Source organism: Rhopilema esculentum, chromosome 3 (genome assembly GCF_057945365.1).
Source record: "Rhopilema esculentum isolate cy_ngs chromosome 3, ASM5794536v1, whole genome shotgun sequence".
Taxonomy (NCBI): domain Eukaryota; kingdom Metazoa; phylum Cnidaria; class Scyphozoa; order Rhizostomeae; family Rhizostomatidae; genus Rhopilema; species Rhopilema esculentum.
Window position 1 is genome coordinate 4,087,134 of NC_142817.1, and position 13,769 is coordinate 4,100,902.

The window sequence follows — 13,769 nt, forward strand, 5'->3', positions numbered from 1 at the left end:
AAGAGGAAATATTGTTGCTGGTGAGTTCATGGGTCTTGCATGAATTCTAGTTGTTCGACAAGGTTTAGTGCAAACTTTTGTTTTTTGGCTGATCCGAAAACGAGCCTTAATGGTTCTCACTAGTAACGCATTGAAAGATAAATTTCACAAGCGAACGACCCCTGTTTAGAATGAAAAATCATTAATCGACAAAATTTCCCACCAAAGAACTTTGTTCAGAAAGGTTATGTTATTGGGTCATTCTCGCTTTATATCTTCACTAAAACAGCGCGGGGCTTCCTCGTAGTAATGGAAAAACCTTTACTCGACTTGACGCGACTTTTAACAGCTTCATTAGTTAAAAGAAATTGAGCTTGATGCGATGTTTTGTTGAAAAATCCAAAGAAACTCCTTCTTGTTCAAGATTGTAGTCACCCATATCAGTTACGAGCGGCTTCTTCCAGTAGAGGCATCACAGAATCAAATTTGAACGATATATTTTTTAATTACGTTTAGCAAGCACCCGCATAGAGAAAGATGAAACTTTGCTTTCAGACGCAAAATATTTATAAGGTAAATTTGTGTTGTTTTCTTTCATCAGATTTTGCAAAACTTTAGTATAGCGGCAATGTTGGAAATTTTTGACTCCGTGAAAGTAAATAACAACGCGAAAAAATCGTACTTTTCTTTGCAAGGTTTTATAAAGCACTATGGTAATGTATATAAGTCCAAAACCGTAGCCCCATGTGAGGGCGATGGAAATCTTGGGGCTGTTTGGTAGTTTTTAGAAATCTACTTTGAACAGATAATACAAGGATTGAAAAGTATAGCCAGAGATACTACCTCATTCTAACAAGCTCAAAGACATACAATCAACAAAATGAGGCTCAACCTCGTTCCGCTTACTTCATCATGAAGGCAGTGTAATCTAAGGGGATTGGAAAGAGAGCAGGGTGAAGCTGCGCAGGAAATAGTAGTAAAAGTTAGTAGTACAATGGTTTATGTTGTGGTTGTTATGATGTCATCGTTCCTCCAAGTGCCCTTGCCTAAAAATCGGTATTTCTGTCTTAGGCTGATGTCGCAATGAAAGGTTTCTTCAGTTTGTTAAATGGTTGCGCACGTTTTATTTTATCCATGCAAACATGTGGAATGATATCAAGAGGCCTAATCAATCAAATTGAACTTTCAAGTCTGGATCTGAAAAACAGGCAAACCATTATTCATTGTAAAGAACTGTGTGTTTCTTAGTATCTGGGTAAAAAGAAAATAATAGGAAGAATGGACTGAAACTGATTTCCGTTATTCAGTAAGGCCAATGTTTCAGAAAGTCTTTTAAAGATTGCTAACTTCAGAAGTGCGTATTGTTTGAAAAACTTTGTCATAAATGCAATTAGTTGGAAAGACAGCAGCGATAACAGTCCACTGTGAAAGCGTTTGAGTTGAAGGAGTCGTCTTTTTGCTTTACCTGAATCAGAACATGCAATTTTTCAGCTTCTATGATCCAGCTACATTCTAAACGACTGGCGTAGTTTACAAATAGAGTAGAAGATGATGGTGTAAAGACAGAACAACTTATGCAGAACAGTTTGATTAAATTTATTAGGCCACTTGATATTATTCGACATGTTTGCATGGGTAAAATTAAATCTGTGCCACCAAGAAACTGGAGAAACATTTGCTTTCTTCTTTGATTTAATTGTTTCAAATAAGTCCAATGGTTGTTAGAGCGATTATTGTCTTAAAATTGGAAGTTTATATTCAATGGAGTGCTCACGTTTTTATTAATAAATTAAAATGGATTGTTGTTTTGAATTTAGCTTGTCAAAGGATTTAATATGAAGTTATATTTGATTATAAATGCACATACTTAGTATGAAAATCAAAAGAATTTTGTTAATACTTGTAGTGGAGTTGATACAGATGCATTTTGGCATAGCCAAACATTAGAAATCTATGGCCTATGCTTCGGCTTCGCACATTGTGATTACGGTATAGAGCATACACACCTTTCAGCTATTATCATGACCCAGTAATTTTCACTGTTTTTTGGTCGCGATGTTAACCTTGCTTGATATTAATAGTAAGAATGTGATTTGTAAAAATAATTTTCTTTGTAAATAGGCATAAAATTAAGAAGCCACCAGTTCTGGCCAATTTAAGTTACTTATAAAACGTGGGTTTTATCAATTCTATGGTTTTATCTCTAATCCTTGCTAATATTGGTGAAAGAAACTGGGTAAAAGGAAGCCAAAACTGCGCAATCCTCTGTGTATACCAGGTGTTCAGAAACCAAAAATTTGCAACTGTTCACGCTTAGATTTGAGTGGTCTCTCATAATCTTGCGTGTTTTTGTGAGCTACTCAGTGACCTATTGTCATACTAGTGCAAAGCATTATTGGCTACAGTCAAGATTGACTCAAAATTTGACCTAAAAAGAAAGTTATATCGCAGCGTTTTCATCATAATTTTGGAGTCCATTAATTGTGCTTTAATTTTAATCTTCATTTGCAACAAAAACAATGCAATATGTATATATCTAGCAGTTTTTTTCAAAACAACTGATTTTGCATCACATAGACAAAAACTGCGAATGCTAGTTCTTGGAAAACCTCTTTTGAAAAATTAGTCCATGAGAAAAGTGCCAAAAATTGTACCGTGATATGCAATTATAATTCTATTCACATCACAATGAGACGCATTTCATGTAAATATAAAGGGGGCTGAGGCAGAAAAACTCATACCTTGTGCCGTAGCTGGAAAGAAATTTAAAATTCCCATTTTATCTTGTCTCTGTTTCTTCATACTTACAGTGAACGCCCCTGATATCCGTAGATTAGCACAAGGGTAGATGAAGTTACTACCTGAGGCTGCACCATGGTTGCCGCCGAAGGAAAAAATTTTCTTTATCTAATGCTGCAAATTCGTCGGAAATCGCATTATTTGAAGCAAATTTTGATGATAAAATCTTATTCTTAAAATTGAATATCCACTGGGGGAAATTGATGGTTTTGATCGACGTCTACCTTTTTTACCTTACGCAACATGAGTGCATAAATCTTCAAATTTGGGACACAATTTTCAAAAATCTGATGATAGGCACAAAATTGGTACTGTCCCGGTCTTAAATATCAAATAAAGATATAATTTATACCAATTTTGACCAATCTCAATAACCAAATTTGGCCCTTGAATTTTAGGATTTTAACTGACAAAATCCGAACAGCAAAACACTCTATGGGGGGTATCGGTGAATCATGAGGAATCATTTTGTTTTGTGGAAATCTAGTATTTTCTTTACAAAAGTGAATTGCCTCTCTAATTTACGATAAGTACTTTAGTCCAAGTAATTCATTTTGCAAAAAGTTTGAGAATTACCCACAGCTCAAGTTTGAGTCCGACAAAACAATGATTTTTCCGAAAATCCATCAAGGTTTGAGAGCAGAGGGGGCCACGGGCCCCCGACCCCCCCGGCCACGACGCCCCTGTGTCCTTTGCATTTTCATTACACTAGTGTCCAGTCCCCCAACTCAAATGTTGCAACTGATTTTGTTGTAAATTGTTTGAAACAATTATTTTGTATTCTATCAGAAATGGTAATAAGTACCCTTCTCTCGGTATTAAAGTGTATGAATAAGTTTGTGAGAAGTATAGAGAGTACGAAGAGGCATAACTTACTGGTTATACCTGCAGTTTTTGCTGATTATTGGCTACTTAGGCCTGGCTATGAAGAAGAATTCTTGACTGTACCTCTACTTGGTTCAATTATTATACAGCAGAAATGAAAGTATTAATATGATATAAATGAAAGCAGATTTAAGGGTGCTGACAACCTTATGCTTATTTGAATCACTGTAATCTTAAAGCTAATAAACAATATAAGGGTATGATATGTTTTCATTAATCAGTAAACCATAAAGCCTTGCTGTATTGTTTTAATCGATGCTTTTTATCATGCATATACATCGATGTACATTGAAGGTAATTTTATTTAATGGTGCAAGAGCCAATGGTAAAGGGATTACAGCCTTAACAGTGTTTTCGCAAAACTTAACAATCTCTGGTATATTTTTGATTACACGTTCGCTCCGGAGATTACATGTGGTCAAAATTTTCCTTCTTTGGCATATTGTTGATCGTAAACTTGCAAACTTGGCTGGCGTTTTAAGCGTTATCATTTCATCTTGAAATAAGTATCTTATCTCAGCAAGCAAGAGCTTTACACTTAAAAACGTTTTTGACTGATTCTTTTTATTGGAAAAATGAAAACCTTGTTAAGGGATCGCAAACATCGGCTAAGTTACTTTCAAAAAACGATTTTCAGGTATTGCATTGAAACAAACAATTGCCATCGAGGATATTAAGATTTATCGCGAGTCAACGGGATATCTTGCTCAAGGACCTAAGCTATAACATTATTCTCAATTTGTATTATAGTTAGCAGCTAAAAACGATTTGTTTATACGCTGATATATGAGTAGCAGGTTTGAGATGAGGGTCGACACATTTTCCAGATATCTTAGGGGTGTTGCGTTGCCACCAATAATTTTGTAATTTGTAAAATTGCCAATAGCTATGCCAAATCCTACAGGATTCATTATGGATGCAAAAAGTCATTTTGCCCCCTCCCATAATCAAAACATTCATGCTTTGCCCTTGGGCACAGTCTTCGCTCCTACGACATTAAATTAGTTTCATATCAGCTTAATTCTCATACAGATGACTCTTCTGTTTGCATGACTCCACCCTCGAATTTGATATTCACTTTAACCATAGTCGATTGAAAGAGCCGAATGAAATTTAGTTTTGCTAGTTTAGTTAGGAATGCTGGAACCTTGTGATTACCAGATTTCGAACATTGGATTTTAAACCATAGTACGGTACTTGCAAAAATGCGTTTGACGATGGCCATTATGAATCCTTGAATCCCCGAGACGTATCAATTTCAGATTGGGGCTAAATAGAATGGGGGAGGGGGGGGCTTATACGAGGACTCGATGACTCAGGGCCCACGCCACGAATTTCAAGGTGGAGGGGCCAAGTTCTATAAGTCGAAATTGAGTTAAGTGCTTCAAAACAGGGCCTCTTTGAAAATATTATTGTTTACCAAGAAAGTGGGGACCATAAGTGGGGGACCATGCCCTCCCCCCGGTGGCGTGGGCCCTGTGATTGACGGTATCTAACATTGATTGATGTGCGAGGATGGCTCAGATGTTAGAGGCGCTGACTACAGACCCAAGGGTCCGTGGTTCGAGTCTCTGGCATGACCAAACTTTCACCCAGAGTGGTGAGAGTCGCCAGCTCTCTGTAATTCCAGGCGTAGGAATCACAAATTGGGTCGGTGGATCCCAAACGAAATAGCGTTGCCTCAAGGTCACTTTGTCGCTGCACTGGCGCAAAACCGCGATTTTTGAACTGCATCTCGACCTCCTTGAAGGTTTTTTTAAAATGGCCGCCTCCAGGACCAGGATCAGGCAAAAAAGCCGTTTAGAACCAGGCAATCTCAACAAATATTTGGGGAATTTGATTGGCATTGGATAAGGTACGTCAGCATGCTGATAATTACCAAACAACGAAATCAGATCTCCCCAAAGTTGCTAATTCAACAGGTGAAGTGCGAGTTTATCATAGCCAGCTTAAACGTTTCCTTCACTGCACAAAATTACTTGTTTAACTTCAATAATTGACAGCAATGTTTTTCTCTAGATTATTTTTACTTTCTTACAAGCGACACGTATAGTCTAGCCAATAATTTAGTATTTTCTGACAATTTTCATTTTTAGGAAGCTATCTGAAATACTAAAAGTATTTAAAAATTAACTATGCATTTTATGTGCAGTGCCCTCGATTTGGGTTCTGTACAGTTGTAAATAGATAGAAAAGGGGGGGGGGGAGGGGTTCAACATTCCATAGCTTCTCGTGATAAAGGCTGTTGCTGGTGACTTGATTGACTTGACTCAATGATTGGCACTAATATTTTTACTTTAATATTTATGCCCAATGCGTGAGATCTTCATATGTCATTTTCGCCATTTTCATCTATAATCAGAATAATCGTTTTACTGGAAATGTTGTTTCTTGTTATCTCAAAACATTAAAAACATTGATGAAAGCTATTATAATCACATTAAGCTCGCCATACTATTCTTTCTGCTGTAAAGAATGTTTAATGAGATAATCCAAATCTTCTCACCATCATCGGGGGAGGGTATCTCCTATGAAACAGAACACAGATATCTGCAATTTTCGATATGGAAAATAGAATTTGGAAAAAACTCTCCCAAATATCCTCAGATGAACACTGAGGCAATCAAGCTGAGATTAATTGGGTATCCTTTAAGTTAGAGGCCTGGGTAGGGTGCAAGGTCTAGCTATTGCAAAATTCCATCTTCATTTTATCAAGTAAACTTTGTTGAAATCTGCATTTAGAGGTAGCCCCTGGCTTTTGAATAACCTTGAAATGTTTCTTATCGTCTAATTAGACAGTTGAAAGATAAATTCAAAAATTTAGCTTTTTTAAATAAAGCTGCCAACAATATTCACCCTGCATCCTTTTTGCCTGTTACATATTGTCTTACTTGTTGAACTTTTGTTCTCTACGGCATCTCATGAATGAGAAAATAAATACCATGCTTATGTAATATAATTGCTCTTCTTTGGCCATCAAAAGCTAGGTTCTGTTAAACTCCACTTAGCTCTTTACTGCAATTTACAGTTGTTCTCCAGGCCCAGTATCTATAATGTTAGTAATTGATAATCCTGACAGTTGATTAGGAGATGGTGGTATTGTTAATGATCTGTTTTTTAGGAAAATCAATTTTTTCCAAATAGTCATATATATATAAATATATACAAGGGTGCTGCCCAATTGTATCAAACCACTGTTGGTCGGAATCGAACTCCAGTTTGCTGCTTCAAAAACCCATGCTCATTTCACTGAGCCAAACAGCCCATATAAATATATATATACCGTAAATCCTCTTATCTTTTTTGGATACTTTTGGATGGGGGCTTATTTGAGGGGGGAGGGGCTTATAAAATTATTGTAAACATTAAGAAGACATTATTAAAAGATCTTGTTTATTTTAGTAGAAATTTCATTATGAGCATTTAATTGATTACTACCAAAAGTATGAATTTGTTTGTGGTAATTCAATAAAATGCCACAGGCAACCTCACCTGGCAAAAATCATCAAATAGAGGGGTCCAATTCGCGAATTTATGAAAGCAGTGGGGGCTTATTCGAAGGGAGGGCTTATTGACAATTTGTAGCTATAGGGTGGGGGCTTATTCGAGGGGTGCTTTTTTGAGGGAGGGCAATTCAATGATTTACTGTATATATATATATATATATATTACATAGCTCCTAACTTTAAAGTTTTTTGAAATATTAAATAGATGCTCAATAAAAAACAACTTGTTTATGTTTACTTGTTTACTGGGTTGGAAGAAAGATTGTTGAAGGAATCAGCTTGTTTAGAAAACCAAATTGTTTACTTGGTTGGAAGAAAGATTGTTGAAGAAATCAGTGGACACACCCATTGTCTGGATGAAATTCATTGATGATGGATGTTTAAAGGCAAGGGGGTATGAAGAATGAATTATAACAGAAGAGATAAATAAGGCACATAGGCAGGATAGGGTTACACTACTGGATAAGGCTAATGGGAAACATGAACACAATGGGAATGGGTGGGTTCCGTTTGTTACCACATACCATCCAGCCTTGAATAATTTGGGCAAGGTGGCCAGGAGACTTCATTCTATGCTTACAGTATCAAAAGAGCATAGGAAGGTGTTTCCTCAGCCACCTTTGATATCATTTAAGAGGTGTAAGAATCTTAAAGATATACTAGTTAGGGCTAAACTTCATAGTGAGGGGGCAGGGGTTTCGCATAGGGAGGGTTGTACTCAATGTGGCAAGTCTCGATGTCAAGTGTGTAATGTTATATGTGACAGTGATACTTTTACTTTCCATATAACTGATAAGGAATATAAGATAAATTTATCGTTTAACTGTGATTCGTCCAATGTTGTGTATCTTTTGGAATGTAAAGTCTGTGGTGTACAGTATGTGGGTAGCACTTGCATGCTGTTTAGGCTTAGGTTTAATAACTACAAGGCGTGCAATCGTAAGTTTATCGGGGGCTCTTCGGGTATACCTCAGGCTGATTTTTTCCGGCCTTTTGAAGGGAAGGATCATCATGGGTTTCTCGGAGGTATCAAAGTAACGATTATAGATAGACTTAATGGGAATGGTAGGATACGTGAAAGTTTCTGGTGGAAATCATTGTCTGATTTTATTGCAATTGCAACATTTATCATGCACTTGTATGTATATTAAGCTCTGTACCACAGACAAATCAAAATACATGTACCAAAAAGGGTAAGAAATTTAATCATTTTAGCAGTTATCTAATAGCTTCAGCAATATATTTGTTTTAAATGGCAAGATCAACTAATTTCCTTCCTACTTGTAGCCTTTGTACACAACTCCTTGCAAAAAAATTTTATGTTTATATCTTTTGATAATGTCTTATAATTTCTTAAGCTTTAATATCTCGACCTTTTTAAGAAGAAAGTAATCTGTTTTTTAAACAATTAGACCTCAGATCAACTCGTAGGCAACAGTTTCATGAAATATATAGTTTGTCAATCCTTTTATTTGTTTCATAGCTAATTTTCTAGATTTTAGTCTAAGTAGATTTTGTTCGAAAACTGAAGGAGCAATAAATAACTTTTTTGTGCACATTAACATAAAAACATCATAGTCTTGTTTATCCTCTGTTTATTCAAAGCTTTGTACAGCTCTGCCTCAGGGCGTAACAAAGGCATCTTGGGCCCTTAGAAATTAAATTGAAACAATACACCTATCTTTGGCCTGCAAGGAGTCCCCGTCAAGTGGTGTATAGCATGTGAAACAAAATAGCAAGATGCGGAAATGAGAGTTATTCCTCGTAATCTAAGGAAGCTGAGTTATATGCTTCAGTAAACGAACTATCAAAGTTTTTGAAAATAAGGTGAACTTGACCAAAGTCTTAAGAACATGTATTTACAAATACTTTTGGGCCCCCCTTTTGATCGAAGGCATGTGGTTATCAAACTAAGCCATCTAGCACTCTATGACAGACCTATACATAGTAATCTTTATCATTCTTCAGGATATATGCTTCTTGTATTGCTCTCTAGGTTCTTTTGACATTACTTTTGAAGTAAACTGCACACTTCTAGCACTGCTCTTATGACCTAACTGTGATATGCCCTTAAACCGTCAGATAAGCCCTAAACTTTTTTCCATGTAAGCAACAGTCTTCTCTAAGCATTTGTGCAAGACGTTGTCATAATACTAGCTGATATAGTTTGGCGGTCTGTTTGAGATAACGCCTAAGCCTTCTGCGGTCAATTTCGGAGATTCGTGTCAGGGTGAATCGCTTGACCTGGCTTTGGTTATCTTGATCAAGTAGTCCGTTAAAAAGAAGCATCTGCTGTTGCAAGCGTTTTCGACAGTGACTGTAATTAGTTTCTTTGTGGCCACGCTGCGAGGTCCTGCAAGGAAATTATCGTCTGAGGCTCGTGCTGCTTCAAGCTTGGCAATTTTTTGAGTGTCCGTTGTGTTTACGTTTTGCCAAATGTTCCTTGATCATCAAAAACTGTTTGTAGTCTAACATTCTTGAGGTCATATCTCCATCGGTGGTACGTAACACGATCATTAGGGCTTTGTAAAGATTTTTCTCCACGGGTTTTTTCTCAGGATACATGCAAATGACCAACACACCTTTGAAGTATCTCAAAGCTCATAGCTTCGAATGCAATCAGGTGCAGCTTTTTTGAACCGAAGAAGCACCATGTTATGATTTAGAACTAGGAATTCAGTTCTTCTTGCTCCTCTAATCGCCATAACCTGGCACCAATCTGCTCTATAAAAATAATTTTTTCGGTAATTTAGTCTCTTAAAACATTACCCTGAAGCAAGTGGCTTTTGAAGCAAACAATGTAAGTTTATTTTGTACTTGATTGTACGTCACTGTTTGTGCAATTGGTAGCTCATATCTAATTCATTACTAGATAATTAGCTCATTTATGATTCTCCCTAAGGTATTGCAATTAGCAAACATATGGTGATTGTTGTTTAGAGATTTTGCCTTTTTTGTATCCATTAATAATTCAATGCTTCAACTTTTCTACAAACAAGAACGCCAAAAAAGCCACTGTTGAATGGCTTTTTTTGAGTTGAGCCTAAGTGTTTTCAGTACCTTATTCGAAAAATTGCAGAATATGCTTTTATTTGATAAACATTCGGAGCAGCAGAACATGAAAAGTTAGATTAAGATTGCAACAGTGGCTTTGCCCAGGATTCGTGATTTATCAAGATAATTGCGATCGAAAAGAAGTAATATGTAATGTTATTGAAGATTCGTGCTATTTTTTGGTTTTTAAGTGATAAATATGAAAATAATATGGGTTCTGGTAAGACAAGTTCTAAGCGCTTTCTCCTAAAAGACTCTTGCTAATTTGTAAGTTTAAAATTTTGGTAACTTTGCCTTTTTCTTTATCTTTCATTTCACCCAAGTATGGGTCAACTTGTTACATAATTTTTCCAGGATTGGGTAATGTGCAAAAAATCTAGAGAACGTGTACTCAATGAATTGTAAAAACATGAAGGTCCGAACACTTGTAGGCCCATGTTGTACAGAACTATTTAAGACGGAAAGATCTTACTTTAAATGAGCACAATGAGGCAGAATCTCGTATTTGTTTTGCGATCTTGTTCCAGGTACTTGCTCCCTGGTATCCAAAAGACTTTTTGCTGTATTCAGGACGAAGCCAAGGAATTTCGAAATCATCAATTTTTCTTGTGTTATATTTCGAAATGTTCGACCCAGGAGTGAATTTATTTTTGAGGTTCTCTGAGCAGAGTCCATTGTTTACTTTGTATATAGTTATTAGCCTGTCATGTTATATTAGATTTTGTACATTGAGCCAATCACATACCCAGCCATCTTTGTGCTTTGCACATTCAATCAGTCTGCGTGTCCTGTTTTCCGACCTCTACAAGGATTTCATTTTAGAGTTTGACAGACTTCCCCAAATGGCGCTGCAATATCTCACATGGCTTTCAATTAATGCTCGATAAATAGTTTTAATTGCTTCTGTGAAATGATACTTTTGAGTTTACATATCGCCCCTAAACCGTTTTTCATCTTTCGTTTTATGGTTTTGAGTTGCTCTTCCCAATTCATGCTTTTGTCAATTATGACACCTAGTTATTTTGTTTTTTTAACTCTGAATAATTTTTCATCTTCTACCTCGAGGTCAGGGAAGTCTTTGACTCTGTTCAGTTGTTTTGGGTGCCCTATATTCACTTTTTTCAGCATTTAGGCTAAGTTTGTTTTGCCTCACCAAGGATGATACAAGATCAAGTTCGCCCTTTATGTCGTTAAAGAGCTCGTTGATCTCTATGGAGGCATGAGAAATCCTTGTGTCATCTGCGTGCATATTTGGTTTAGATTTTTTCAAACATTTTTCAAAATCATTCATATAAATGATGAAAAGTAAGGGACCAAAACACGACCCCTGTGATATTCCGCACTGAACTAAACGCTTGTTTGACGATTTACCATCTATATAAGGATACTGCTCTCTTCCGGTAAGGTATGAAATGAACCAGCAGTGTGCAAAATCAGTGACTCCGTAGGCTAATAACTTCATTAACAGAGCATCATGGTCGACAGTATCAAATGCTTTTTTAGATCCAAAAATACGCTTAAATTCGTTTTTTGCTCATTGATGTTCCTGAACCAAGTCTCTTTCATGTTTGCGTGTTATGTAGTTTACGGAAGGCGAATTGGCTGTTTGAAAGAAGACCAAAATCTTTCATATGAGCAATAAGTAGATCATGGGCCACCTTTTCAAGGAATTTTGACAGTATCGAAACGACAGAGATTGGTCTGTAGTTTGTTAACTTTAATTTTTTGGCCTGCCTTAAAGATCGGTGACACTCTTGCCAGTTTCCAAAGATCTGGAAAAATACTTGTGTCGAAGGATCTGTTAAATATTGCTGACAAAGTCCCACTTATAATATCGACAACATCTTTTCGTATTTTAATAGGTAGTTTATCTGGACCTTGCGATTTTGAGGTCTTCACTTTGTTAATCTCTTGCTTGACATAAGATTCTTCTGGACGAACATACTTTCGACTGTTCAGTGTGACTGAATTTAAAGGATCAAAAGTTTTACATTTTTTTAACAGTTTATTTATCGTCTTCTACATCGCCTTTAGATTACCTGAGTTTTTTTCGATTAAATTGTGATAGTAATCTTGCACACTGTTTCGTAGCTCACTTTTGTTACCTTATTCCTTAATTTCTTATACCTAGGCCATGAATTGTGATCTTTTTCGGCTCTTTCTTTGCCTGTTTACTCTCTCTCATTGATTTTTTGATTAAGGGTGAAATCCAGGGTGTGTTGTTACTTGGAACTTTCCTACGTTTTAGTGGAGCATGCACCTGAAGGATCGAGCCTAAAAGATCATTGAAAGATCATGTTAGGGTCACCAGCAGCAGCTTCAAAAGCTAGGTCCCAATCTACTTGAAAATGGCTTCGAAAAGGCAAACATTTTACAGCATACTTAAGATTTTCGTCATACACTTTTCAGAGCATAAAACTTTATTGCTATGTTTAACATCGTTTGCGCGGTAAATGTTGAACGCTGTATTTTTACGGTTTATTACCCTGAGTACTCGAGCCACATAAATCCGAGCTCAGGAATAAAGGAGGGGAATAGAGAAGCGGAGGAGCTTCTTTCTTCAATTTCCGCGCTCAATATTTTGTGGGTCTGGTACCCAGGGTTTATACTCTAAACAATCTCATACGAAATGCTTAAAGGCAATCTGTCACGTTGTGGATTGGTTAACGAGAACAATAGCTGGAACAATAGCCTAAATACGATTCCAGCGCTCCGCCATATTTTTTACAATGCGATAAGGGGAACTGGAAACAATAAAAAACCCTTTGTTCTTATAATTAATCAACTTCGTGACAGATTGCCTTTTGTTGTGCTGTAATTGTTTGCTTTTTTCAAGCCGATTTCAATTGTTTATTTTACAGTCATATTGAGCTCAAGTGTTTAAAACGTGCAAGACTTACGTTTCTCAATGGGCACTGATGCCTCAAACAAAATCTTATAGAAAGGAAAGGAAAACTTTTCAACAGTATAAAGCGGGCATTTTATTGTAAAGATGATTTCGAAAAGCCATTGTATGAATATTTCGATTACCAGGACCCTTTTAAACATTTATTCATCTTTCCTATTACAATCTATGGATCATCGGAAATGCCACATCGACGCATTTTGCCTTAGTCCTCAAGTCATCAGACAGGAAAAGGTTAGAAAGTTTTGAATTATGGTGTTATTGACGAATCCTCTGCATCAGTTGGACAGAGAAGAAATCGAACGAAGTTATGTTTCAAAAAATTAAACCAAACTGCTGAACATGATCTACACTCGGCAGCTAACTTTAATCGGCTATATAATGAGACATGGCAAGCTCACAAGACTCTCATCTTTGGCATGGTTCACAGCAAGCGAGATAGAAGAAGAAGACCAAAAACTCGACTGAGCGACCACATTAAGGAATTTGCAGATGGACACAGCTGGAGATTGACAGACTTGCACAAGATCTGAACTAATGGAAACAGCTTTTGAAGAGAGCCACGGCTCCTCGGAACCGAGCTCTCCGTTCTTGCTGATGAGGAACCAGGAGGCAATTGCCCCTCCAGTCCATATGCCCTT

General features: G+C 36.7%; 1 protein-coding gene across 2 annotated transcripts in view; it reads left to right on the top strand.

Annotated features, from left to right (window-relative positions):
* The first annotated feature begins 5,437 nt into the window (after positions 1-5,437).
* LOC135692560 (uncharacterized) overlaps positions 5,438-13,769 on the top strand; it is a 61,547-nt gene continuing 53,215 nt past the window's right edge. The window contains exon 1 of one of the 2 annotated variants that reach the window (XM_065210734.2): positions 5,438-5,585. In XM_065210734.2, coding sequence (XP_065066806.2) covers positions 5,529-5,585 — 57 coding nt within the window. In that variant the 5' untranslated portion in view covers positions 5,438-5,528. The remainder of the gene's footprint in view (positions 5,586-13,769) is intronic. The other variant, XM_065210732.2, reaches the window with a different exon arrangement.